We start from the raw sequence: 27954 nt of genomic DNA, 5'->3' as shown, positions 1-27954 counted from the left end.
AGCATAGTGTTAAAAACACCAAATATAATAGGGGCATTCCGAGAATTGAACTCGGGACCTCTCGCACCCTAAGCGAGAATCATACCACTAGACCAAATGCCCTGATGTAAAAATTAGAATTTATGATAAAATACAAGGAATAGTCAACACAAAACCACAAAGAGACGATCCGTAGTACAGTGGGTTAAGACACGAAATATTAACAGCAAAAACCTGACTTGATTGATACAGACACCAACAAGACCCAAACGATTGTTAGAAGGATTAATTTTCTAGGAAATCAGCATGTTAGCTGAGGCCCAGGTCAAGATTCAATTCTTTGACATACTTTGCTCTAGATATGAACCCCAAGTCCTCCACCCGTACTGGGAACAAACTCAAGCATCCATCCATGCCAGCATCATCATCCTTTCGTCCCACCTCGAGCTCTTGATCATGAGAGTATGAGTCTTCGGTCACTTGTGAATGATCAGAGACTTCTAACTGCTCGCCTCCGGTCTCCCACGCATGCTCCAAGGTTTCCCCTTCTCTCAAAAAGCAGTCTTGAGCAAGTTGTCTACTTCCTTTCTTTTCTCTAGAAGAAGACTCAACCAGCTTAGGAACAAACGGGATTTGACTCCCAGCAGATAGAAAAAAGGTGGAACCTTCACTGATCTGAGAGCTAAAAGAGACGTTGGATGATACTGCATTTCGTTTGCTCATTTTGTCACAAGTGGAGCTGTCTTCATTAATTTCTACTTCTTTTCGCTCCTTTGTGATTCTGCTGCTTTCAACAACATCAGAAAACAATCTGTCTTTACAAGTTTCAACCTTTCCCTCATCTATATATTCAGAGACTTGTTGATCTTGTTCCTCTTCCACCACCTTGCAAGAGACAAATTGCCTTGCCTTGAAAACTCCCCATAGATAGTATCGTCCTTGAAATCCTACATCAGAACACAATGCTTCAAGTAAATGATAAAATGCTTGGAACGTGGGAAAACACCAGGCTGAAGAAAGGGCTATTTCTCCCTTAACATATTTGATATTTTATCTTCCTTGATATCCTATATCACAATTCAATACTATGTGCAGAAAGAGTGATTAACCTTTTAGTAATATAGCTGTAATCTTGCATATGCATGCTAATAGGGCACTTACTGTGAGAATCTTTTGGCAATATGACAGAGGGGAAGATAAGCAGCTCAGCTTCTTCTAATACAAACTTCAGCACTAGATCATTATCAATTACCTCTTCCAGCAGTTGATCAAACAACCCATGAAGCCTAAACTCATACATCAAATATAATCTCATCGTAAGAGAGGAATTTATACCGGAGGCATAACACTGACAATTGATGAAGAGATATGAAAGCATACCATTTATACTCCATATCAAATGGGAAGAAAAAAAGAGCAATGTTGTCATCACTCGGTGGTGAAGTCTCAAAACCTTTTGGCCATGCCTCCAACCTTGGTAGCTTGATCAAATTTACTACTGTTGGCAATGTTTTTGAAACGTGCCACACTTTCTCACATGCTGTGGTTGAGAAGTGTGCAGTCAGTGGACCATACTCTTTGTTGCAGATCATAAAGTATCCCCTATAAATGAAAATTCAACTGTAAGTCTTCCCTCAATAAGGAAAAAAATAGGTAAAATAATACAAATGCCATAAATTTGAGAAATAAAAAATGATAAAAATAAGGATATTTACAAATCATACCCTATATTTTACTTATTTTGTGATTCACACTTCGTCTTTAAGAATTTTATAATCTGACACCTCCTTTTTCTCTATGATTCTTATTTAACACCCTAAGTTAAATTAGATGGTACTAAATAAAGAGTATTCCGTTATAATATACAAAATAATTTATAAATACTTAAATTATCCGTCTTCTTTACCCTTTTTTTCTCTTCCCAAAGAAAAAGAAGAAGAGGATGAGCGGAAGGTGGCGACGACGAAGATAGGTAAAGAAGATGGTGAAAAGATATAGAAAATAAGAGAAAATGATGAGAGTATTTTAGTAACTCAACGTAAGTTAGTTAAAATAATGTCAGAAGAGTTGGGTTACAAAATCCTCAAAGACGGAGTGTGAATTATAAGATAAGTAAAATGTAGAGTGTGATTTATAAAAATCCTTAAAAATATCAAAAAGCACACTAGAACCTTTAAAAAGAACTAACCTCCAAATACATTGGCTAATAGGTTGCACAGGAAAGTAGTGGGGCCAATTAACAGACTCTAAATAACAAGACATGCTCAATCGAGCATCATGATTTTTTGCCTGCACTATTGGTTGAATATTGAGTGTCTTGACAGATGAAGCCTGAACCCTACACATGACTTCATTAGGAACAATGATTTGCGTTGTTAATATGGTAGTTGCTTTCTGAGCATAATCTTCTGAGGTTGAAGGGTGCTTATTTGGTTGCTGATGATCTCTTGTGTCATAGTTTTTGTCCAAAAGACTAATGTGAGCTTCATCATCAGATTGATCCTCCTCATCCAATATTAATCTTCTCCTTTTACGTTTTGGTTTCTCATCAACAAAATGCGCATTATACTTCGGCAAATGCTTGTGATGATGAGATGATTCGATATTTCTGGTATGGTACATTTTCTTATCTTTGTCGAAACCAGACTTGGTTTGTAATGATAACGGATTAGAAATATCTTGTGCATATTCTGATGATTGCTTCTCCTCTTGTAATATTAGCCTCTTCCTATTCATTTTCAACTTTTTATCATTATCACCTTTCCAAAGTAAACCCAATTTATTTTCCTTCTCCTCTTGCGAAAAACCAATACTTTCCTTACTATAAGTTTTTGCCTTCGCAACATTAGAGCCATTCGAAACCGTATCTTCTTGGCCATTAGTAATGTCACCTAGCCACTTCGCACCCTGAGCACTTTGTACACCACTTGGTATCCTTTGATATTGTTTTCTCACCCAAGGATCGACAACATCACTGACTAGGGCAAGTTGATGATTTAATAACCTTGCATTTTTCCGTTCATCAATATTAAGCTTGTTGACAGAAGCAAACCTTCTAGGCTTGCATTCCTGACATGCCCAATGTATTACTACATCAAAATCTGCCATCTCATCCAAGCAGTATCTGCATTATTATTTGAAGTTGATACAGTATTTAGCAACAAAACTATCAAGAGCTATATAAACAAAATAAAAGTACATGGGAATTTGACTGTAGCATGAAAAACATAAATAAAAGATGCATACTGGTGCTCGGCAGAAGTCTTGCATATGTTGCAGAAAATCAATAGGTCTGCATAACCTGTAACACCACATTTCTGACAAACAGCAGCCTGCAATCCCGAAATAATATAAATTTCAGCACTTCATTCAATAGCTCTTTAGTTGTAAAGAACAAATATTTTTCAGTTCTATCTACGTATCACTATGTTCTCAGAGTATATCATCCAAAACTTCATTTCACATATATGTCATTGGTTTGGAAGTAGAGGCAATCAAATTGCTTGGCCCATCCAAGTCCAGCACGAACCAGCCCAAAGTGTAATGGGCTAAGCCCAGCCTGCGCCCAACTTGGCCTTGGCATAGACATGACGTGTGTTACTGGGCAAAACTGGTCAGGTTTAAATCGTTTTTATTAACTCGGATCCAAACCCAAAACTAAATAATCAGACCCCCTCATCTCTCAGCCTCGATCAACACGCCAAAAAAAAATCCTCAAATCTTCACGCACTTAAACCCTCACCTCACCTGAAAATCTCGAGCTAAAGAAGGCAATGCGGCAAGGACGACGATTGGCTGAGCCAGTCCAAGGCGACAATCGCAACGGACTGCTAAGCAAGGGCGATGGGTTGCTAAGAACGGCGAGTTGCTACGATGAGGTTCTCTCTCTTTCTCCCCCTCCCTCCACAAGCCACTTTCATTTCTTCTAAGTTCTAAGAGGCTAATCCTCTTTCTTATGATTAAATATTTTATTGTTTTTTCATTGCTATATACCATTTACTAATTAGATGATTATGTTAATAGATATTACAACTCATCATAGATTCAAGAGGATCCAAATCGTGTACACCACATAAGGATTTAAAATTTTCTAATATGAAAAATAAATGCATAAAAATGTTATTTTCAAATGCAGAACGAAAAATGGTATACGAAGAGTATACTGGTTTCTCCATATCAACCAAAAGTTTTGTTGATCTATGATTCAATAGCAGATAGAAATGATTTTGATCCAAACATGTGGTGGGTTGCTCATGGTGCTTCTGCTCCTATTCTTTAGAATTTAACACTTAGGTTACTTGGGGAACCTTGCTCTTCTTCAAATTATGAGAGGAATTGGAGCACCTATTCTTTCATCCATTCATTGAAAAGGAACAAAATAACTCCACAGAGAGCTGAAAATTTAATATATGTGCATACTAATCTTCGCCTTCTATCAAGAAAGTCTCCAAATTATTTCAAAGAAAGGACCAAAATATGGGATGCCGGAGGAGATTCTTATGATTCCTTTAATAGTTCAGGAATGTCAGAGTTTGTTGGTCTCTCAATTGATAAACCAGATTTGGAGACTATAATGTTTATTAATGAAAGCAATGAGCCAGCTGGAGATGAATGATCAACCTTATGTTGCAAATTTATAATGATCATTAGTTTTTAAACATCTGTCGGATATTTTTTGCACTTTTGGGTCTTGTAATGATAGTTCTTTGAATGATACTAAGTTTTTATAGTTTGATGTATGTGCATTTAACACTATTAGATTACAAACTTTTACTTTTGATGTATTAATAATATATATTTTTTATTTATTTATTTATTTATTTATTTATTTATTTTGTTGTGTCCATTTTTTATATTTTTAAAATTTGTCGTGTCGCCATGTCCATCTCGTGTCATGTCTATGTCTCGTGTCCGTGTCTCATCACTTATGGCTAATCAAGATATTTAGGATTTTTAATCTTATCTCTAGCCTCTTAAACATCTAGAAAAAATATTTATGAACTTTGGTTTAAATATCTAGAGAAGATATTTATGAACTTTGGTAGCTCAGTTTCTTTTTGCTTCTATATAAAAGTTTAAATACTCTACTTGTAAAAAGATCTAAAGATAGAATATTGAAACTAGGACCGTCAAGCTTGACAAGCGGCTCAAAAATCTGCTCAAAATTAATATCGAGTCGAGCCTAAGCTAGAGCCGGCTCGCTCAGGCTCGATAGGCTAGATAAAAGGGGTGAGATAAACCCCAATCCCCAATTCCCCGCCTCCTTCGGCAGCGGCAAGCCGTCATCAATGCCCCGCCTCCTTGGCTCCTCTAGAGTTACACCCATCAAAATCATATGATCCACCATGGAATAAGCCTTCTCCGCTTCTAAGTTCGTGCAGAAGGAGAAGAAAGCAAGGCTATAAGTCCTCAATCACGGTACTAATCCGTACTTCTCCCCCATGGTCTTCACGAGATCGAACGCGAGGTCCCCACCACTGTCCATCTTGTGGGAAGCGATACGGTACATCTAAGTGATGGTAGCTTCGGTGGGGGCGATCCCAAGGTGACCATGCGATCGGAGATCGCGAAGCCGAAGTCGATGGCGGCGAATCACTGCAAGGAGGATTCGTCTAAGGTTTCGATGGAGGAGCTGAGGTGAAGGAGGGAATTGAAGTGGTAGGCGGAGAGATGATTGCTCTACAATCAATGACTAAATCTTCAAGACAAAGGTACATGGATGCTCCTCTTTCTCCGTCTTCTACAAGTGTAGCAGTCACCTATTGTTCAAGATTTTCCATATTCTTAAGCCTTAGTTTTTAGTACGGGGAATGATGCACCTACTGTGTTTTTGGCCCCACAGTACTCCTCATTTATTCTTCTAACTTTGTGCATATCGTTAATAAGTACCTTCTCAAGCTTTGGCGACCGCCCTAGCACGACAGGTGTTCAATATTAGAGATAAAAGAAAGATGGATGCTGACCAGATTTGGGAGGAATGACTCCATGTGGCTCCTCATCCAACTAGGTAACATTAAACCACTGAAATCCTTAATGAACAATTTTTGTAAATTCTGGTGCAGTTGCAGTGCTTCTAGTATGGCCAGCACAACTTGTCCGATCCAAAAGCCGCAGATGGCGAAGTGGAGAGAAATGGGTTGTAGTAATTTGAATCGAAATAAAGGTAGCATCGAAGCAATATGAGGGAAATGGGTTGTAGTAATTTAAAGAATACAATCTTTCTTGTGAAGTTCTCTTTTCTGTTTTAATTAGGGGTGTAAACGAGCCGAGCCTGAGCCCCGAGCCGGGCCAGACCAAGCCCGAGCCAAGCTAAAGCCTAAAATGAGCCTATCATCAAGTCTCATTCAAGCCGAGCCGAACCAAGCCAGATCGAGCCCAAGCTGAGCTAAAGAAGGAGGAGGAGGCGAGGCATGACGAGGCAGGGCACCGCAGCTACTTGCCGCTGCCGAAGAAGAACGTGACCTCTCCGGCGCCCTCGCCCTATGCTACTTTTATTTCGAAGCTTACCTCATCTTCAAAAAAAGTGAAGTGCCAAACCAATAAAAAAAGCTAAGTTTGTGGCAATGAGCCTAAAATAAACAAAATCTAAAAATAAAGCACTCAAAAGAGATAAGAGTAAAGGGGACAACAAAGTATCTAGCTAGTGAGCAAGATCAAAATCATGGAGGGAGAGAAAGAGAGAGAGACAGAGAGGAGATGGAGAAGAACACCAACCGCTTGCTATTGTGGCATCGCCTCTGATGATCCCAAGTCGCCATACATGGTCAAAAAGCAATTCGAACATTTTCCTCATGTATCTCACCGTATTCAACTTTGTAAAAAAAATTATATCTAATAGTCCTCAAATGCATCTTATATATATTGAAGGCATATCTGAGCTATATCCCAATCCAATATGTGTCAAAAACGTGTACATTAGGCAAACTAACATATTTGAACATAATCGTGTTTCATAGTCTATTGTCATGCTACCAAGTATCAACCATCTTGTGCTGCCTATTCAATTTTTGCCAAAATAATCTCAATTTTCAAGCTGATTTGAAACTACAAATCAGTTTATTTACTATCCCACTAAGAGAGTATTTTCATATTATGATGTTTGAGATCACCTTCTTGGATATTTTACTTATGCCTTTGCTAGGCATTAAAATGATGACTTGTATTCTTGTTACATGATTCATCAAGCACCGGTCATACCAATATTGTTTTGGTGCACGTCTCCAAAAAGCAACAACTGGGATGCAACAAATTGTACCACCAAAAAGCAACAAAAAGTTTCTAGCTTTTCAATCAACAAACTATCCTTTTCTTCCTTCACTTTTCCTATGCCAAATGAAGGGCCTACTACAAATGTATTAGCTTTTCCTTTTTCAAGTCGTTTCTCATTTAGGAAGATAAAGTCCTTTTTCCCTCACAAGACTAGAACTTAAGAAAACAATTTATGTACCAAAGAAATTCAAGTATTTCACAATATGTACCACCTCACTTTAACCTCCAAATTTCGCTCAAGAACAAACTCCATCTCCAAATACTTCAACTTTATGAAGGCCAACAACAAATTAGGGGTCCACCAACTTGTTCTCACATGACAAATATATTCTAGGCCATTATCCTTGCATATAAATCACTCAAATCTGACCCGCATTGCCCCAAAATCAGCATATTCTCTTAGTACTTCAAAACCCCTAAAAATCATGACCAGTGTTAATCAAACCCAACGCAGTCCAATAATCAAGAAACACAACAAAACTTCGTATTAGACTAAAATACATACATATATATATATATAAGAAAATGTTGATGGACCAACTATATCATGTATAATAATATAACAACCAAAACGTAGAACGAGAATTAGTAGGGTAGAAGAATAAGAAAGGCTTCCTAGACTTACCATCTGTGAGACTCAGCCTCGAGAAGCAAGAGTGGATCGGCAAAACCTACTCAACATACACATGCAAGTAGAACAACAAAGAAGTGGGAGGCATCGACTAGGCAAAACAAAGTAGAGAACCAAACCCTAGATCAAAAGAGAAGTTAGCGAGACGAGGTGGAGAGGTAATCTAAAACCCGCAACATGAAGGGATGGTTAATTATGGGAAAACCCACTCTAACACTACGAGTGCCTTTTATAGGGATTTGTAGAAAGAATCCGAAACGCGTACGGGAATCGGCTCCCAATAATAGAGAGTGAGGGAAACGTATCCCCTTACTACTCTGATTCGGAGCCGCCTTGAAAGCGATTGATACGGCGACGTTTGGAAGCCGTTTCGGAATATGGAAAGGCAAAGAGCCCGAATCGCCGACCCATCTTAAATCGGTTATGATTGACACGTGGCTAATTGTGATTACTTTTGAGAGGTTAACTCCATATCCTACCAAGATACGTTTTCATTATTATCTAATTGAAAGTTGTGCATTTGTGAAACTTTACTTTTTTATTTCACATATATCCAGCTGCAAATATTTTAATTGATTTCATTTGAAAAATAATAAAGATTAAGAAAAACTCTATACAGTATTATTGTTTGGAAATAAGTAGAAATACATTTCATTATGTTGAGATTTTTGATAAGTTGATCTCAAACCATTGGATTTATTACAATTTTTTTATGATATATATATATATATATATGTTACGATCCAACCACGTGGGTTAAGTTGAGTCGAGTCTATTTATTTTTTAATTATTTTATAATGTAAGTCTTTTAGGCGAGTTTAGTAATGTGAGTCATTAAGACAAGTTAAAATAAAGTCACTATAACTCTTACGACAAATTCAAATAAGTCATAACAACACTTAAGACAAGTCTAATTAAGTTATTTATGGCTAAGTCTGAGTATCACTCATTATATCCCATCTCTATATGAAGAGGGGCAATGATTCTTTATTATTCATTGAAGAATGGAAGAATCTAAGAATCCAATTATTTAGAATTAATTGAGTTTAGTTATTTTCTTATTATCGTATTTACCATTTTATTGTAGTTATTAGATCCTCTTTTCGGTCTTTATCCACCACCACGCTTGGCCATCTGACATCCGATGACCGCTGCAACGTCGGATATTTACTATTCTGACATTGTTCCACTATTTTAGTTATATCTTTTCATCTACTATTCTGACTTTGTTCCACTATTTTAGTTATATCTTTTCATCTAGACATCCGATTGACATAAAACCAAAGCTATTAAAACCCTATCTCGTGAGACTATTAGCACTAAATTAGAATCATCCTACAAATGAATCATTCTGGTCCGTAATAATAAATCCCTATTTATTTGCTTGTGTAGTACTGGAAATTTTGTATTTGTGTGAATACCCTTCAAAACTATCTTTTTATATGGTTACGCTTTCAATTACATTTTAATAACTATATGTTAAAATCTTAAGCATTTAAAGTATGAAATAACAAACATGTCCTTATCCGAGAGCAATATATATAAAAATAAATAAATAAATAAAAATTTGTCCATTATTATTAAATTGTACTAAAAGCCCTATTACACATTGGTTTTTAAAATTATAAAAAAATCTCACCCTAAAAAGTGTTAATAGAAAATATTAAATAAATATTTTATTATTTAAAATTTCTCTCTTTCATTCCTCTAAAAATGGGAATAAAATGGTCTCTATAGAATCTAAAATTGACCATATAACACTCACATATTTTTTTAATAAAAAAATATAGCGAATAACTAATAAAATGAGCAATTTGGGGATTTTTTGTAGTAAAAAGAGTTAACATATCATCAAAACAAATACTAAGGGTCTAAGTAGAAAGTGATTGAGTCTAACTATCCTCCAAAAATAAAAGGCGTTTACCCATATATAAAAAGTGTTTGGAAGGATATTAACATAGATATCAACTGTAGAGGACTATATACAATAAGTTTGGGATTTAGAGAAGTATACATGCAAAAGTTTGGAACAAAAAAAAAGGGGGGCCTAGTGGGCCTTGGCCATGGCCCAGAGCTTTAGTGGACCATGGCATGTCCGCATGTCAGGATATACCCCTATTTTAGTCCCACATCGGCAAACCTGGAGATGGGCGTCGATGAAGTGCCTACTTAAGCGGAGGCACAGCGTATGGAGAACTCATACCTTTCTCGGCCTTTTGGCTAAGATCAAGTGTAGTATCTGTTCTTATCAGTTTAATATCTGATACGTGGGCCATCGGCCCACCATGATATTAAATTAATTTCTTTTGGGGGAGGGTCCACCTCACAGTAGCTTGCTACTGGGGCCCTCGAGCGTCGCCCGTGCGTTGCACTACTGCATGGGCCCGGCGCACCCCTACCAAATCTTAATTTCAAAATATATTCATTCGTATCTCTTGCTAATTACTCAATTATTAATATAACTACAATTATAATAAACATTTCCAAAATAAATTTGGAAGTGGAATCTACGAGATTAGTCTCTCGTTAAGAGGTATTTTTTAGGACTGAGGTGCCTCTGCAGAGTATATTGCAGACTTTGTTAAAGATGTTACTCTATGGCTTTTACTAATTAACCTGCCACTAGTAGTCGTAGCGTTCAAGCCATTTTCTCTGTGACCAGATATGATGATACAGATGGGAAAAAAGGGGGCAAATTTGATAGCTAACTGCACACATACTTCGGCCTTATAACTTCTTTCCTACAACCTGTTTGTGGAGTACTGGACTATTTCTTCCTTTTTTTTTTCTTTCCTCTTTCCAGGGAAGTCATAAATAGATTCTTTTTTTTTAGAGAAAATTTGTCCATTAACAATTCGTTAAAGTTAACAAGCTATTTTAGCTCGATCCACTAGAAAAAAAAAGGAGGTAGTGTGATAGACTTTTGAACAAGTTCCACACTTAGCTAAAACACAAAAGAACAATTAAAGAAGTTTGGTATTAAGCACATAAAGAAAATTACTAAGTACTCAAGCAAAGATTGGAGGATGCAGAGCATAAGCCTCTCTCTTGGCCACATTGGAGCACAACAAGAAGATTGAAAGGACATGCACCGGCATAAATGATCAACGTCCTATGACCTATAGGACTCTATCAATGTCATAGTATGCTTAATTCGCACAAAACTACAACACCAAAGAAAGCGAGAGAGAGAGAGAGAGAGAGAGAGAGAGAGAGAGAGAGAGAGATATGGTGGGAGGCTAAGAACAACTCCATGATAATAGCAAACTTTTTTGACTCTAGAAATTCCTAATCATAATACGAATTTGAGACACTAATCAACCTAAACACCAAAGTAGTACAAGACAACGATAGAGACAGCCAGATAGGCACTGCACAAGAGAAAAAAAAGAGAGCAGCAGTGATGAGATATGAGGCAGTGGCATCGAGATCTAAGTCAAAGGCGGTGAGTAGAGTCTTAGGTAGCCAGTGCATGACGCTGATTATTATAGTACAGGCTGAAGGTCCTTGCATGGGATGGGGGATCAGCTAGTGTTGGCACAAGAGTCAACGACAAGCGACCAAGCAGAGAGGGGATAGAGGAGATGGCTTTGATGAAGAGATCTTAGAAGTGGAATTGAGTAAATCAGCTACCTCGTAGCCCACGGCTAGAGATGATCATTGGCCGACCCGAGTAAGCCTAGTTTTAACTGAGCTAAATTTGATCTTAGATGGAGATAGTAATGGATGGCATAAGCTAAGTCTTTTGTCTCTTCGGCTTGACCTAATTTGGTCTGAAAGCTTGACCCGTTCAATACTTAGTAAACTGAATATCAACAATATATATGTTCCTATGGAAAGTAACTAAAATTTTTTTATAAAGACTCATTATATTTGATCCGATAAAATATAATTTTTTTAAAATTCAATTTATTACGCTAGGCTCATTATACCTCTTAAGTTCGATATCTTATGGACTAGTAGGTGGTAACATACTATAGTATTCTAATTTAGCTTAAGCAATTATAGCGGGAGCTGGTTGGCTACGAAGGCTGCAAGTGAGGTGGATGACGTGTGACAGCCGAGTTATACTAATTCTTTTCTTTATAAAAATTTATACCAATTCTTATAAGGCACAAATGCAACCAAATCTATAGGAAGCGATTGGCCAGTTAAATTTCTTTTGCCTTTAACTTTTGTTTGCTTCGCATGCCGACTAAAAGTTGGCAAGCCAAGTACCTTATACTGCAGGAAATTCCCATTCACCCATTTCACATGCATAAACAGGAACAGTATTAGTTCAAATAGCCCATCAAAAGAACTCAAACATCCTTTATCAAAAGCTAAGAATCAACATCATCAGATCCATCTCTTTCAATTCCAAGTGCTTATTAAACAAAGTCATCATAGAAGATGATTCATTATGCTATACCATGTTATCATAACAACAGAGTGATATACATCATGCTAGATCACCTTTCATAAGAGCAGAGTGATTTAATGCTCCATTTTCTTTACCATATTCTTTCTCATGAGAAAAAGGAACAAAATGTACACCAATTTATTTTCCTACAGACTCTTATGAAAGGAAGATAAAGAAGAAGTACAATAATACATTATACTGCACATCCTTAGACTTCCTTTCAGAATTTGTTGTCAGCTTTTAGCTGCATGAACTAAGAAGTAAGAAGCTTTCCTCTCCCTCCCCCCCTCTCTCTAACTAGGAGAAATCAATCATCCATTTGTTATAAACAAAGGTTGCAGATCACACCAATATATATTAAAGAGAGAACCAGAGAGTACGAGAGATATCTTAAAGTCTATACTCAGAGAGGAGAAGAAAAGAGAAAGAAGAGAATGAATTCCAAAAGGCATGTAAGAAAGAATCCAACCATGTACATTAGCTCTATCACTTTCTCAAACTTGACCTCTTTACGGCGAATTGCGACTCTCGAGTCCAACCGAATTGTGCTGCCTCGAAGGGCTAGAAGGCGGTATCGGCGTCCCTTTCGGCAAGAACCCGGAAAAGTTGTCAGGGCTCCTCCTCCCTGAGTTCCTAGTATTGAAGCTCTGCATGGTTCTAGACCCATGACAACTTGAAACTAATAGAAGTAGAAGCCAGCATACTACAATTGACCCCTTTGTGAGGTGACCCATTTGGCTTGACATTTAAAAAAACAGGGTTGGAAGGTCACCCACCCTTAAAAGGAGTTGGTAGAAAGAGAGAGAAAAGAAAAGGTGTGGTGGGAAAGAAGAGCTTGGGACCTAAGCAAATGGCAAAGAGTGGAGAGGATGGACACTAGCAATCATCATTATATATATATATATATATATATATATATATATATATATATATATATAACATGGTAACTTAAGGTAGAGATATATTTACTTTTGGGCTACTTAGAAGTTGCTAAGAGATATATAAACCAAGGCTTATTTTGCCTTGCAGCTTATGTTGTAGTAAGTAGTAGTAGTAGTAGTGGTGGTGGTGTGGAGTGAGAGGGAACGGATTCTTAGGAGGGGATATGGGATAAGAAAAAAAAGAATGGAAGAGAGAAGAGGAGGCAAAAGGAGTAGGAGAAGGGAAGACGTGATAGGAAAAGGGGGGTTTTGTCTACCTATTAGGTGAGTGAAGGGGGCCACTAAATTCAATGGCCGACTAAGGAATGGCAACTGTTACTTGTTCAGCATCAAACAAGACTACCTGTCTCGTGGCCTTTAATTATGGGCTTCTCTCTCTCAGTTTGATATTCTCTGCCATACCTTTGCACGTATGGACGTATTAAAGTATGTCTATGAGCATTAATGCCATCCCATAGAGACATGCTTCGGAATGATATATGTTTATAGTACGGCATTGCAGCGTGTCATAGCTGATTAATTTTGTAGACAGGCAAGATGAGTAAAGTTTTGTGGACCTATTCAGTGACTTAAAAAGTGGCATTGCTACAGTGAGAAACTGGTGACAAATTAGCTCAAGCTCAATAAATTCTTGTGCCAATTCTAGTACAACCACATGCATCTTCAATTCATGGACCCACACAGGCAAGACTACAGTTGGACCATTGTACATAATTGATATCATTATGGGGGGGATGTGGATAAATGTCTGCAGACATGGCCCATGTTTCTGCCATCTCATGCCATGGTTTTGAAGCCCTGGCCCACCACAATACCCCTAATTTTCTGGACAATATTAGACTTTTCCCTGAGGAATATTTTAATGGTTGCCATCATCTTTCAGCCTCAACATCGAATGTAAGGCTGGTTACAAAGTTACAACCCTTAACTGGTTAGCTCCCCAAGGGCCCAGACATCACATTATTTTAAATTTAATGGAGTACTTATGTTAGATTATATAATCTTACAGTAAAAGGAAGGAGGAGTAAAGAAAGATCAGTATTAATTAAATCTGAGAGAGAGAGAGAGAGAGAGAGAGAGAGAGGGGTGAATAATTACTGGCAAGAAAAAAAAGTAGAAATCCTTACACGATCGACAAGTTTAGATGACAGAATTGCAAAATGACCACTAAAATAACATAAACAGATTCAGCTTCTTCTCCTCATTCTGCTTATAACTGAGCAAGTTGAAGAGACAGAGATAGAACAAGACATTTGATACAGATTCTTATGATAGAAAAAAAAGAAAATGATTGATACATTGAGTCCAAACAGTAAACATACAATAATAATCATATCTAGCAATTCAATTAGAACATATTTCATCTGTCAACATGTAATTGAGTAATGATTCCTCAAAACTCTGGAATTAACTAGATATATACCAAAAAAAAAAAAGAAAATCATCACACAGTGAAAATGGACAGACGGGTATCAGTATATTCTGTGTATAAAGAACAAGTAACCTAGTTATGCTCGTTTCTCCAGTATGCCAAGAGCAGAGCAGTATTTTGCTCTTCAATCTTTTCCCTTCTGGAAAGCATGCCTCTTCATATCCTTCACACATGTCTTATGTCTGCATCTAACTTCAAACTCAGAACAGGAGAAGGGAAATCAAACTAGAGAATAAGCAATAAATTTTCTGAATGAAAAAACTCCAGTGATTCTAGTGGTTGATAGATGATAATAATCTCCACATCTTTCATGAAATTCTTTTGTGCTGACAGAAGAATCCGCAATCTCTTAGCGAAAGGTGACTACTGGAATTTTTGAAACCATTTCTGCACAAGGGCTTTTGCTCCAATGACTTTATATCAAGTTTTGCTTACATTGCTGCAGGTTAGCAATCATACTAAGCCACCACAGTAAATGAATTGTAAGAACGTCTCATAAAAAGTGCCAAATGCATATATCCACATGCTTTCACTTATGAGCACCCAAACCATATCCTGGAGATGAAAGTAAACATTTAATACTGAGATTACGGTAGTGATGCTAAGTGTACAATAACAGCAATAATCATCTGGCAAGCAACAGCCAACAATACTGCTGGGAAATAGATATTACTGTAAACAAAGTAAACCAATATTACTATGAGATTCTGAAAACTAAACAATCAAATAAATATTGATGTTTAAGATGACAAAATAATGGATCCTTACATAGTCTATAGTGGAATAAACAAAGATTTTCTGCACATACAAGGATCTGCAGGGATAATAGTCCGACATTCTGTGAGCAAATTATAACTTCGCTCAATTAAGTCTGGGAACTCTCTATTTCGAAGGGCTGTGCTGAGATTTGACAATTAAAAACCTATTTAAAAGGGAGGGCTTTTTATGGCTAGCATATAATAATTATTTTTTGACAAGAGATAACTTAAGAAGAAAGGGTTGGCAGGTGCTAGTCACTGTGTTTTTTGTGTTTAGGAGGAAACAATGAATTATTTGTTCCTCAGGTGTGGTTATGTTAAAAATATTAAGGCTAAAATAATAAGACATTGAGGGATAACTACTAAAATAAAAAATATTTTAGAGACTGATTTGGTTGAGTGCCTTATATTAGTCTATTTAGTTTGAACAGAACACTAAAATATTCAATAATTGCTCAAAGTCCTTGGAGATTTTATATTATAAAGTAACTGGTTTATTCCTCTGCTGGGTAGAGATCCAAGGAGATACTGCTGTGAAAAGAGCTAGACGACTTATGCATGGAGATGCGGCAGTGAACCCAGTGGATTTAGACTGAAGTTGGAAGCAATGGGATTAAATTGCTTTTCTTTTGATGTAGTTGTCTTTTTATGTTCGGGTGTTGTAACACCAAGAGTGGAATCTATGTTTGTGGTTGTTTGCAGATGTCTTTGTAGTTGTTCTAGTGTTGCTATTTTGCTGGTGCTATAACTGGTTGTTGTTTAGCTGTTAATAGAATTCCTAATACTTGTTGGTAGGTGGTTTTGGTTGTTGGAATTCCAATGCTGCAACTGGGGTCTAACAAACTTGTAGATTAATCTCTTTTGAGATTAATTTTGTTTTAAATTTAAATAAAACAAGAGCTATGGCCGGTTTGTATATAAAAAAAAAGGCCTGGGAACTCTCAAAACCTGTGAAAGGAGTTTTTAAAGAAGGAAAATTATTTACTTACATGCCGTCTGAAAGTATTGCGATTAAATTGCCTAAATGATCCTGTTCTTCCTTGGGAGAAAACAAAGCAGCATGCTGAAGGAAAATAGGAGGCCCAAGTAATATTTTAACAGCATACGAGATAAAAATACAAGTCGAACCTCATGCTGTAGTGCCATATTAATTTTACTTAACCAAAAGAGAGAGCGCAAGTGACAGACAATGCACAAACTGGAATACACCTCAAACTAGCCATGATTATTTATCACACAACCGAAGAATCAAGACAAACTAGTCTACTCTTCCTGCAAAACAAGACTACATCTATAATACAAAAGTTAAAAGTGTCAACGCTGATTCCAAATGTGGAACAGAAAATTTGAACTAACTAACTTCCTATCCAACTGCATGATATGTATACATCAATACACTTTGTTATGGAGTTTTACATGCTGGAAGTATATAAAAGAAATGCAGTAGCAATAACAAGATCAATAATAGACAAACAAATATTGATGCAAAAGCCAAAAATAAAAAAGAGAACCAACTCGCTAATTACAACTTTCTCAATCAATTTTGAAGACACAGACACAAATCATTTCTCACAATCGGCTTTCCACTACTAAGCCAGCCTTCCGTAGCACTCTAAGAAAATATCACCCTAGTTATAGAAGAAATAGATCAACATTGCACTGGAATCATCATGAGTTCCACCACAATTCTATTTTAGAATTTATCCAGCAAATTAATAAGCAATCGCAGAATTGAAAGATCAAAGTAAGAAGAATGCAGCTGTCATTATTCCACTTCAGCTGGAGTCTCTATTTCAAAGATACAACACATAATCACTTCACTACGTGTTAATCTTTGAGAATGAGATCATAAAGGCATAGGAACAGCAATCAGTGAAGACATGTCTGCTTCTTCTGCGCTATCCTGCTTTTTGCTGATGCAACTGCTTGCTGCTTTTTAAGAAATATTTCCTTTATTGCCTGCTGATACTGCAACTCTATAAGTTCCAATTCCAATCTCAATTCCAGATCATACTCATTTTCCTCAGATAAAACCCCAGAAGAATCATTATTTGAAAATCCAGAGAAGCCATTCAAGTGATTAGCAATGTTGGTATGCATGTCATTCATATCAAAGTGCATCCTATTTTCAGCTTCAGAAAGTTCCCCATTAACATCTCGCTCCATCACAAATGCATTACAATCTGTACAGCCAAGAGGGGAATACATGCATGAACCTGGAGACCTCTCTCCATTTCCTTCAGAAGAGGTAGCAGAAAGATATGATAACTCATAATCACGATCATCTGCCGCAATCATATTTAAGGAACTGGGATCAGTATGCGAAAAGATATCATCAAGTTGCACATAGCCAGAAGCCTCATGTATCTGCTGAATAGAGCCTTCAGTTGAGCTGGAATCAATGCAGGGATGTGAGCCAGAAATATTGACATCTTCAGAATTATTTTGAGAAGACGAGCTGTCATTGTGGATAATCAACTGGATATCCCCCATTTCATCTGTAAGGGTTTGTGATACCTCCGAAGCTATCAACTGATTGATGGCAGTGCATGCTGTCCATCCAGGAATAAGTTTTATCAATAATGAATCTATTAGCTCAGCAATAAAATATATGTCCTCCCTAGCCAGTTCAAGTTGAACAACCATTTCTCTAGCAACTAAAAGAGCAGTATCAGTGTCCAATTCAAATGAGAAATGGACATTCCTGGCATGACCTGCAAAGGCACACTAAGCATTAGAAAAAAGATGTCCATGCTCGAAATTTATTTCTATAAGACAAACGGAGAAGCTCAAGAATTGCCACTACCATTCCTATCAGCAATTCTTAATATCAACTTGATGGTGTTGATGTCATATCTCTTTCCCTTCAGTGTAAATTCATCATCTTCTCTTATCTCTCGAACCTCAAAAGTCAGAGAGTCTGAGCCTATACCTGTAGAATTCTCAATTACAGAGATAAACGTAGGTTCATGTTCCACATCAACTTCCACACCAGATGTCCTACCCTCTAGGTAAGTTGTAGGTTCCTCTGTTGCAACAGAACTTTCTTGAGAGGTGATTGTATTGTGATTGACAATATCAGGTAAATGCTGAGAATTAATATGAGTTCCACTCGTTCCGTCTAATTGAAGAAAAGGGTCCTTTAAAAGCTCTCTTGCTGGTAACCGCTGAGGAGCTGGCACCAGGCATTTCTCTATGAAAGCTTTCACATGTGGATCCTTTACTTTTGAAAGCGCAGCCGGCTTAATCCCCTATAGAAATGATCAAGTAAAATTACACTCATTTCTAAAGTTTTGGAGGTTGCAAGCATCTCAAAAAAAGGGAGAAGATAAAAGGCAAAATTATCAAAAGTTTGACAATCTAAATAGAAAATCACCCTCACTAATATCTTTGGACAGAAAAACTAAAGATTGCACATAGATCAAAATTATAAGGGGATCAAGTGTCACAAATGAAAGTTCAGAGAGCACTTTGAATTTTGAACAAACTACAAGAAGATAAAATGCATTCTACTATTTTCCCTAAATAGCAAATGAAGAGGATCTTTAGATCACATCTACAACTTACAGAAGAAACTTTTTTGTATATCTGAGCAGAATTGGTACATTCGCTGTAAGGGTACTCAAAGGTAACCATTTCTAGCATGCACATTCCAAAGGAGTATATGTCTACCAACTCGTTATACTCCTCGTCATAAAGTTCAGGCGCCATAAACTCGGGAGTCCCTACATCAAATGGATATATCAGCAAAACAATTCAATAGATCAAAATAAAATCTAACAGGAAAAGAGGATGCAACCCAGAATCCTTCATCAAATAGAAAATGACACACAAGAAAAAGAAATATATTATACCAATTACAGTCCGTGCATTGCTATGTTGCATAACAGTTGCCAACCCAAGATCACCGATCTTCACCTCCCCATGATTCCCATTGATGAAAACGTTATCACACTTCAAATCCCTATGTATGACAGGCGGCTTCTGACTGTGGAGATAATTTAACCCTGTCAATATCTGCCTCGCCCATCCCTTCACCGCCTTCATATCCACCTTCTTGTGCTTCCTGCGGTACCTATTATATACAAACAAAATCATTCTCCTTAATAACTGAAGAGGGGGGTGGGACCATCAGAAGGGATTAAAAGTCTATACTGTCTCAAACTGCCGGAAGTAAACAGCTCTGTAATTATATTGACGGTCTTCTCCTTATCATCAATCCACGATGTGTAGAACTTTAAAATATTTGAATGTTTCAGAGATTTCAAAAGATGGATCTCCGAATACAATCTCTCCAATTCTACCGGCGACTGCAGCACATCATCAATTATAACCTGGTTCCAGGCAACTTCAATTCCATCCACTTCATCAAATGCCTTGTAGCTATCGTTACATCCCCATTAAGGATTACCAATCCACATACCACATACAAATAAAGAACCTATAATTAAAGTTTATAATGTAAATATCAATTAACCAAGGATACACAGTTTTGAATGCTCCTTTCCCTAGTACTTCCTTATACTGTTTCAAATAAAAATATTGTTAAGACAAAGGGAAAAAAATAAGAAAAAATAGGGATTTTGATGAGAGAATTCTTACGCGAAGGTAGCGCCGAGTGGGATCAACCTCGACTACATCAGGATCGGGCGGCTCCGTCTGCGCGCCACCATCGTCGCCTCCATCCGATGCCACGTGACTCATTGCCGCCGGCTGGGAGACGCGAAGAGGCGGAGACGAAGCCCAGAATTCCAACCTCGCAGGGTTGATACCTATGTAAGGAAAAGGAGGATTTCCTAGATTCCTGGAATAAGAAAAAAACTAATCCTTATCCGAACCCGCGACGTACAATCCGGAAAGCAGAAGGAACAGAAGGTAAAAGGAATCGATCGATCGATCGAACGATAGAGAGATGAGAAGACGAACAGACAGCGAAGACGATGCAACTGACCCGAGCAAAACCCTAGAAAGGGGACGACAAAAACCCTAATTCTCGCAAGCAATCTGATGAGAGAGGAAAGAAAAAATCGCAGGAGAAGAGGTTTGTTTCGGATCGTCGGCGGGGTTGGAGGGGTTCTCGTGTTCTTTTCGTATCTTTTTCGGGAAAATAGAGAAAAGTCGCGGGATTTATTTATAAAAGATAAGAGGCCGCATCGATATGGCAATACCAACACGTCAGCTGAATGGACGGATCAGATTTACTAGGAGGGAATCATATATTTAAGGAAATTTAGCTATCAGTATCCATCAGGATCCAATCTAAAATGGTATGCGATGATGCATCACAGTGATATGAATCTAAAAGGATGCTCATTGACCGGGCTCCGGCCAAAAGATTGGAACCGAGCTCGAGCCGTCCACTCGTGCTCGGGTTCGGGCGTCTAACTCGAGCTTTGCTTATGATAAGTCGGGCTCAAGCAAGTCAGGTCGGTATTCGAACCAACCAGAGTCGGACATATACCATATACTTTTGAAGGCTTCCAGATATTTATATGCTGATATTTATTGGACTAGAAGTTAACACTTCGTTGTTATCCAATATATACTTCTTCCATAAATGAGATCATTCACTTTATCAACTTCTCTATAATAAGCACCACTTAAATGGTATGCTAACATATTAGACTTAGAGAATGTAGGATTATCTTCTATTTATATTTTAACAATTTATTTGCTATTTCTGTAGATGGTAAAATTTCCCTAAAAATATTAAATTTATGAACGTACAATAAAATGTTACTGGTTGACCTAAAAGATTAAGTTAATAGACTCCTAATACTGCATGTGAATAAACAATGGTAATAAGATGTGAATCTTATGACAGATAGTGAACCCAATATATATCATGACTTCAACAAAAGACACATAAGAAAGTAGAAAAAAGAGAAAAAAGAAAGCTAGTAAAGAAGGAGGAGAAGTGAACTTCATATGTAATCACAAAGGAAGACACCTACCTCCGCACTAAACCTTCATCTGTAATCGTTTACACTGCAATACAACAGGCAAGGGCAGACACAGATGTAATCAGTAATCACAAAAGAGATTAGATGAATTATTAATACATTATATCTATCCAAAGGGGGGGTGTAACACTGCATACTGGAGAGCTTTCTGCATGACACTAAATATCACAGTTGCAGTCTCTCAGACTTCAAATTATTATCTGAAGTCCCCAAAGAAATTTTCTGCATGATCATTTTAAAACTTATTTGTTAGGAGGCTAGAAGTCTTCTTCTGCTCGGTGAGTAGATTTGGTTATTTCTGCTGCTGATGGACAGTCAGACCCATGAACATCATATCTCTCGTACACCTTTTCTCGATTTTCAGACCACCAGGCTTCTGCTTGATGCTCTCCAAATCTTCTTCGACTGCAGAAAATATTTAAGAAAAAATGGGCATTAAAATTGAATGCACACAACTCAGTGCAGTCATGCTAATATCCCAGTTTAGTTTGGATACGAAAAATAGAACTCCATGAAACAAAAGAAGAAAACACTAAAGAAGAAGATTATACCTAAAGCGCACCCTCTTCAGATCTCGAGTTCCATCGCGATGAGCTGTGAGAGTAATATATACACCAGGTTCATACTGTTCAATCCACTCTGCCTCAATTTGATTACCACATGGCATGGTGCTTCGAGACTTGGCACCATTTTCACCATTTTGAAGGGACTCACAATCCTCACTAACACTATCATCTGCTCTACTCTTTGTTGTCAGCATCTCTTCATTATCATTCCGGTCACTTCTGTTCATATGTTCTTCTGTTTCAGGGGCAATCACAACCCTGTCATTTTGGAAGTGTGTGTTCTTTTCATCAGTTTCACGAACTTCATCTGGCAAACGATGTTGACCTGAGATACCACTTGTAATAGTTGCAATTGTAGTGTTAACTAGATGTCTATTCAAGTCACTTCTTGAATTACTTCCTGACTGGTGCATCCCATTCAAATTTGAGTGGTGATTAATATGTGAATCGATGCCATTTGGCATGTGTATGGTTTTCATCTCGCTGCCTTCCTGGACAACCTGAGGTAATTTTTCCGCCATGTCTTTAAGCTATATCAAGTAAACAAAGGAGAGACATGTAATCAGTAGAAGATCAAAATGTTGATAAGAAATGAAAGAAACAACCATTAAAATCAGACTATAATCTAGCAAGGCTAGGATACAGAGAGCTTTGAGGGTGCTCCTGTACTGAAATAAAGGAAAAGCTGAAAATAAAGGAGAATACATCACATTATGTTAAAAAAGATGAAATATCAGAAATGGCAAATCCATAATCATTAAGGACAACCTCTTTGTTATGATTTGGTTTCCCAGGTGTATAGAATTATACAATGAATGAATGCTAACATTGTGGACATTCACCACTAAGAATCTCTCAAAATATTATCTCATTCAAATGGTTGCTACTTTGTAAAGCAAGGAACCGTTAAGTTGCGTAACTACTGTAAATACCAAAACATGAACCAAGCTGTCAAAACAAAAAGAAAACCATGAAAACCAAACCTACCTGTGCTGTTAATGATTTTATAACTTCTTTTGCAGCTTTGGATTTTGCAGATTCCTCTGCAGCCACCGCCATAGCTTCTTGAGCTTTCTTTGCAAATTTCTGCAACTCGACTTCTTGAAGATCACAACGCTGTCTCAAATTTTGAGCCTAACAAGATTCATCACATTTGATGGCCAGTTAAGATAATAATGCATGAATAGTCCCATAGGTGTAATTAAGTAATTACCTGAACATGCAACTTTTGGACTTCTTGATTCAGAAGCTCATTTGTCTTTTTGAGACTCTCAGCAACACTTTTGGAAAAAGAAAGACCAGAAGCTTTGGGAAGAGGTGTTGCAGAATGTAAAGGGCTAGGTTTTCGAGAGAAAGGTGAAACAGTTCTGGAGGGATTTACAGATTGAACCGTGGATGTGTGAACTGCTCTGTTCAAGTCAAGCCCACCAGCCAAAGCAATGTCTTTCAGATGCAATAATGAAGTAATGTGGGGCGACCGAATAAAGGATAAGGAATCCTTCTTCCCATGTTTCGCTGCCTTGAGATCCAAGTGTAAAATCATATCCAAGTTACCAGGCAAAATGGCCTTGGCTGATTTTATATCAACTTTGTCGAACCTATCCTTGTTTCCGCCTGAGAGGTGGAGTATATCATTCTTTTTATCATTAGTTACACCAGAGTCAAGTACTTTATTCAATTTTATATAGCAAGAATCACAAACACGATATGGTTTTCCAGGAATTGGAGACAATGCTGCTCCTAAAGATTTCCTGGAGCTGCATGAATGGCAGAGGACAAGCCCACAATTGTAACAATGATGCCTTCTTCGAGTAAATCCAAATGCATGTCTACATGAGGCACACTGAGAATGCTCTGCACTTATCATCCATTTGTGCTGACATATGGCAGCGGTGAAGTTTGCACCGCAAGCTATATGTCTAACAGCTCTATCCCTCAAAGCTTCAACTCGTGTCGGTAGATTTCGATCTTCAAGATCTCCATGGCCCAATCTTCCATTGGCCCCTTTTCCCCATGTGAAAACTTCATTCCTCGTTGTTAAAACAGCAACATGATACGAACCACAGGCAACTTCATCAACAGATTCAGTAGCAAGCATATCTTCAACCAAACAAGGAAGCTTGCCATCAGATCGGGGATTGCCAATTTGACCATAAACAGTATTTCCCATGGTAAAAACATGTCCAGAAGTTGTCAAGCCAATAGTAAGGCTATGACCACAAGCAATCTTGTGAAAATTATGCTCAATCAGTGAAGATACACAAGTGGGCTTAAGTCGTGGCTCCCTATCACCATGACCAAGGCGATACTTGTCCCCATCACCCCAGGTAAACAACTTTCCAAATGATATGCTCACACTAGACTGAGTAGCCATAACCTCTACAACAGCAGCAGTGTGCCATACACCACAAGCAACTGCAATCGTCTTCAAACCCTTCAAAGATTCTACCTCTCTTGGAGATGGCATGCTTTGTCTGTTGCCATGGCCTAAGACACCAAATGTTCCATCACCAAAGGTGAATAGTTGCCCAGTTAAAGTTATCAAGGCTGTGTGCCAGGTTCCACAGGTGACATAAGCAACTTGAAGTCCCTCCAATGGTCCTGAGACTCTCTTAGGTATCCAGCGACTGACATCAGTTCCATGACCGAGAAGCCCAACACTTTGAGTTCCATCTCCCCAGGTATAAAGTTCACCGGCAACTGTTACAGCACATGTATGGAATTCGCCACAAGCAACAAACTCTACGTTACAGACTGCTAAAGATTCAATTTGATGAGGGTGCACATATGTTCCAACTCCATGACCAAGTCGTCCTCCAGATTCTTCACCCCATGTGAAGATTTCTCCATGTCTCGTAACAAGAGCAGCATGCCGAACTCCACAGGCCATTTGGTGGACATCTAGAACTGAATTGGATTCCAAGGGTTTAGGCAGAAGAAAATCAGCTCTACCACTAGAAGAACAGACAAATTTATCAGCTCCATTTCTTGCAGAATCATCACATATGACTTCACCCCACACATACACATCCCCTAAAGAATAACAATCATCATGTGAAGAGCCGTGACTAGATGTGCTAGGGGCACTAGAAGTGCTAACCCTAGTGATATCTGAGGAGATCCCTTTTATGTGCATATTTGTTACATCTGATCTTTCTAAAAGCTCCAAATTTTCAGAAGAAGATACTACGGGTAATGTATTTGTATTTAGGCTGGTGTCAGGGGAACTAAAAGAGATTGCAGTGCTAGTGAAGCTCTCCCTTGGACTATTGGATATCAAATCTCTCTTATCCTGCAAAAGATTTTCCAAGAGGCTATGTAAATAACTATAAAATGTGATTGCATTACATTTAAAAAGTTAATGGCACAAAGTTAATATAACACATTCTTATAATGAAAAGTCAACAGGCCATCAAGTATAAACAACTACAGAGTTAATCAAACACAATAAAAAGCCGTAAGGCATTTACTCTAATGTGATTTAGATATGTGATTCTAGGATCTTAGAGAAACACAAAATTTAGATTCAAATTTCCAAAACTTGACTTGTATGCAATTTACATTGATAAAATGACTAAGTTGATGTTATGATTTAAGGAGTTGAATAAATCATAGTTCAAGGTAGATCATTTACCTCAAGATAAAATCCACCGTTACTCCTCCCATCAATCTTTGAACGACCACACTGGTCTGAAGAACTCAAACCATGGAGCACTGCAAAGCATACCTCTTCCTCAGCTTTATCCTTACATATCTAGTAATAGAAAAGACGGAACAAATTATCAGTGCATGAATCTTGGAAGATCAGAAGCGCAGAACTGTAAAAGAAAGTAAAAGGAACTTAGTACAGTAACCAGATCAGAGACTATTTTCCATAGTAAAGAATCAACAAGGAGGACAGATGTCCTTCTCTGGGTGTAAATACTGCGGAGACAGGCTGAAAGAAAGTCACTAATTAAAACATTTATGAAGTAGCCAAATGTAGGGTTGCATAGAAAGCTCCACTATCTTCACCTCAGCAACGTTTTAATGGAGAAAAGCAGATTTTATTTTGAAATGCAGCATGTTCTGATATTCCAGTATATCTAGAAACAGGAAATAAATAATGGCTGCACATAGAGACGAAACTCATGGTTCAAGGATGACTTTAGAAATGAAGCTTGGTTCTCTGCCAACAAACTACTAAACAAATGAAGATTTATACTGACAGGATCAACATAAATAAACAGTGTTAGTCTCTTACATATAAGATATTGCAAGGAAAATGGTTGCAAAATCACAACAGCACATAGTTCTATAAAACAAATGAATCCTGAAGAACATTCAAAGCATTAGAATTGTACTAGAAGATGCTAAATTTCAATCTAATACTATGATAATCATTTCAAGTGACATACTTTTAGAAAATATACTTAGCAAAGACATACATTAGATAGTTTTTTAGGGTAAACCCTCTGGTTTCCCTTTCTGACTCCATCTAGGTGAGTAGTACCTTTTCTTCAAACTATATAAGGTAACAAGTTCTTTTAAGGAACACAATAGATTATAAATCTGTTAGGGCACACATGTTCATAAACATGGTTTTCAAAATGAGGGCATCAACATCAGTGTAAGCAAAGCAGCAAAAGGAATATAAATATATAACGGAACTTTTTCCGGCTATTAACAAAACATTTGCCTTGTGAAGTGAGTTACCCTCCAATTGCAGGTGGAAGCTTATCTACTTGTGAGTTGTGAATTTGGTTAAACATGCCGTAGATGGCAAGCTAGACTCAAAATAGCAGAGGCCCTGGTAGTTGCACCGATTGCACGTTAGACCTAAAAGAGATATATTTATATAATCTTGTCTCAAAAGAATCAATGGGCTTCAAATCCCGATAAGCGATCAACTAATTCAACTCCCCATATCTAAAACTATGTGATCACCAACAAATGCAGACCGCTGACCACAATAACTCCAAAATCTAATGACACCAAAACCCTGCATTACTCCATTTTCCTTCTAAATCGTCTTCTCTTCAGCTTTTAAACTCTCTCCTAAAGTGTCGTGGACTTCTAATCAGTACACAAGTAAGAACTCTCCCAAATTCTAACCACAAAAGAGTAAAAATAAAGAGCAATCAAAGTATCAAATGAAGTAGAAGTCCAAAAGAACGCAAATCTCCCTCTTACTTCGCCGATATCCCGGTCGAGATCCGCCATTCCATGTGCGAGCCGCCCTCGAACGCCGCCAGCATTGTCATGGAGTCCAGATCCTTCCTCGTATTCTCATCAAATCTCTCCAGTGCAGAAGAAGAGAAGAAACCCTAGAAATCGTGCTCTCTTCTCTTCACTAAATCCAAGCGAGTAATACTAAAGAGAAGCAAAAGAAACTCCAAAACCAGAGCTCGAGGGCCTCGCGAGTTATTTATAGCAGTAGAGCCGCCATTTTGGGGAACAATTGGGGAAGTAGAGGGGCGGTTTGCCGACCGCTCTCCGGCTCTCTCGCGGGCGGTGTCGGGACTCCAAGCTGCGGCGGAGTACAGGGGAGAGTAGGGGATTAACGGAGGCGGAGAAGGTTACGGGCAATGCGGAGGACGGGATTCGTGTCCGTAAGTGGTAAAGGCGTTAAAAAATGCGACACAATATATAAAAACCGCAGATAAAGAGAGGAAAGCCGTGGTGTAAGCGTCACCGCCGGTGCGATTAGCTGCACTGCGACGAGAATGATCTCGTTTCTGTTCCTGCAGAGCACGTTAAGGTCGACCAAACTGTGCTTCCAATTCCACTGTCGTCAAGAGTTAGATGGGCTGCCACGTCGGCGAATCGTGTTAAATAAAGTTGCTCCGGAGGTGTCGAGAGAGGGAAATTTCGTCGTCTTTATCTTTGACCGAATCGGGATTATGCGACTTCCATCAGGAGACAATTAGTCTTTTCGTCGCGTAAAATGACGAAACTGCCCTCACGATGTGATATCTGGTGGATGGGGTCGGGGGGGGGGGATATTTGGTGGAGCCCACACGTGCATGTTTGG

The 27954-nt window shown here is 38.0% G+C and overlaps 3 protein-coding genes and 2 non-coding genes across 8 annotated transcripts; 1 reads left to right on the top strand and 4 right to left on the bottom strand.

The window, feature by feature from the left end:
- Positions 1–30: 30 nt before the first annotated feature.
- TRNAP-AGG (transfer RNA proline (anticodon AGG)) lies at positions 31–102 on the bottom strand. Its single transcript has one exon. It is a non-coding gene; the product is annotated as a tRNA-Pro (tRNA).
- Positions 89–8076, bottom strand: LOC140801624 (uncharacterized). 3 transcript variants are annotated; one of them, XM_073156826.1, is made up of 7 exons: positions 7874–8076; positions 7461–7664; positions 3226–3311; positions 2168–3103; positions 1360–1581; positions 1141–1265; positions 89–926 (listed from the first exon to the last, which is right to left on the bottom strand). In XM_073156826.1, the coding sequence occupies exons 4-7, from the start codon at positions 3085–3087 to the stop codon at positions 289–291; spliced, it is 1905 nt and encodes a 634-aa protein (XP_073012927.1). In that variant the 5' UTR covers positions 3088–3103; positions 3226–3311; positions 7461–7664; positions 7874–8076; the 3' UTR covers positions 89–288. The 3 variants fall into 3 exon arrangements, with proteins under 3 accessions (XP_073012927.1, XP_073012928.1, XP_073012926.1); XM_073156827.1 differs by lacking the exon at positions 7461–7664 and having other exon boundaries at positions 3032–3103; XM_073156825.1 differs by lacking the exon at positions 7461–7664 and having other exon boundaries at positions 7874–8070.
- Positions 8077–10078: 2002 nt separating this feature from the next.
- On the top strand, positions 10079–10277 carry LOC140802470 (U2 spliceosomal RNA). The gene has a single exon (XR_012111658.1). It is a non-coding gene; the product is annotated as a U2 spliceosomal RNA (small nuclear RNA).
- A 6561-nt stretch (positions 10278–16838) lies between these two features.
- Positions 16839–20516, bottom strand: LOC140802358 (probable serine/threonine-protein kinase WNK6). 2 transcript variants are annotated; one of them, XM_073157869.1, is made up of 8 exons: positions 20364–20513; positions 20015–20216; positions 19899–19936; positions 19568–19795; positions 19267–19487; positions 18980–19137; positions 18219–18663; positions 16839–18126 (listed from the first exon to the last, which is right to left on the bottom strand). In XM_073157869.1, exons 2-8 carry the CDS (start codon positions 20114–20116, stop codon positions 17282–17284), a joined length of 2037 nt encoding a protein of 678 aa, XP_073013970.1. In that variant the 5' UTR covers positions 20117–20216; positions 20364–20513; the 3' UTR covers positions 16839–17281. The 2 variants fall into 2 exon arrangements, with proteins under 2 accessions (XP_073013970.1, XP_073013971.1); XM_073157870.1 differs by having other exon boundaries at positions 20015–20516.
- A 719-nt stretch (positions 20517–21235) lies between these two features.
- LOC140801733 (PH, RCC1 and FYVE domains-containing protein 1-like) lies at positions 21236–27533 on the bottom strand. The gene is made up of 6 exons (XM_073157000.1): positions 27114–27533; positions 25576–25695; positions 23155–25233; positions 22929–23075; positions 21927–22471; positions 21236–21780 (listed from the first exon to the last, which is right to left on the bottom strand). The coding sequence occupies exons 1-6, from the start codon at positions 27141–27143 to the stop codon at positions 21633–21635; spliced, it is 3069 nt and encodes a 1022-aa protein (XP_073013101.1). The 5' UTR covers positions 27144–27533; the 3' UTR covers positions 21236–21632.
- Between the last annotated feature and the right edge of the window lie 421 nt (positions 27534–27954).

The sequence above is a fragment of the Typha latifolia genome, chromosome 15, assembly GCF_019914945.1.
Source record: "Typha latifolia isolate L0001 chromosome 15, TyphaL0001v2, whole genome shotgun sequence".
Taxonomy (NCBI): Eukaryota; Viridiplantae; Streptophyta; class Magnoliopsida; order Poales; family Typhaceae; genus Typha; species Typha latifolia.
Note: the sequence above shows the minus strand (reverse complement) of the source record. Positions and strands in the feature narration are given on the sequence as shown.

Coding starts and splice junctions, on each gene's coding strand:
- LOC140802358 (XM_073157870.1), bottom strand. CDS start 20,116: ATGAGTCACGTGGCATCGGATGGAGGCGACGATGGTGGCGCGCAGACG. Junction 19,138..19,266: donor CAATGCACGGACTGTAATTG/GTATAATATATT, acceptor CATTTGATGTAG/GGACTCCCGAGTTTATGGCG. Junction 18,127..18,218: donor AAGAATTGCTGATAGGAATG/GTAGTGGCAATT, acceptor GTGCCTTTGCAG/GTCATGCCAGGAATGTCCAT.
- LOC140801624 (XM_073156825.1), bottom strand. Junction 3,104..3,225: donor AAGACTTCTGCCGAGCACCA/GTATGCATCTTT, acceptor ATAATAATGCAG/ATACTGCTTGGATGAGATGG. Junction 1,582..2,167: donor ATTAGCCAATGTATTTGGAG/GTTAGTTCTTTT, acceptor TTTCATTTATAG/GGGATACTTTATGATCTGCA.
- LOC140801733 (XM_073157000.1), bottom strand. CDS start 27,143: ATGGCGGATCTCGACCGGGATATCGGCGAA. Junction 22,472..22,928: donor TAAAATCATTAACAGCACAG/GTAGGTTTGGTT, acceptor TACTTGATATAG/CTTAAAGACATGGCGGAAAA. Junction 21,781..21,926: donor CTGAAGAGGGTGCGCTTTAG/GTATAATCTTCT, acceptor TATTTTCTGCAG/TCGAAGAAGATTTGGAGAGC.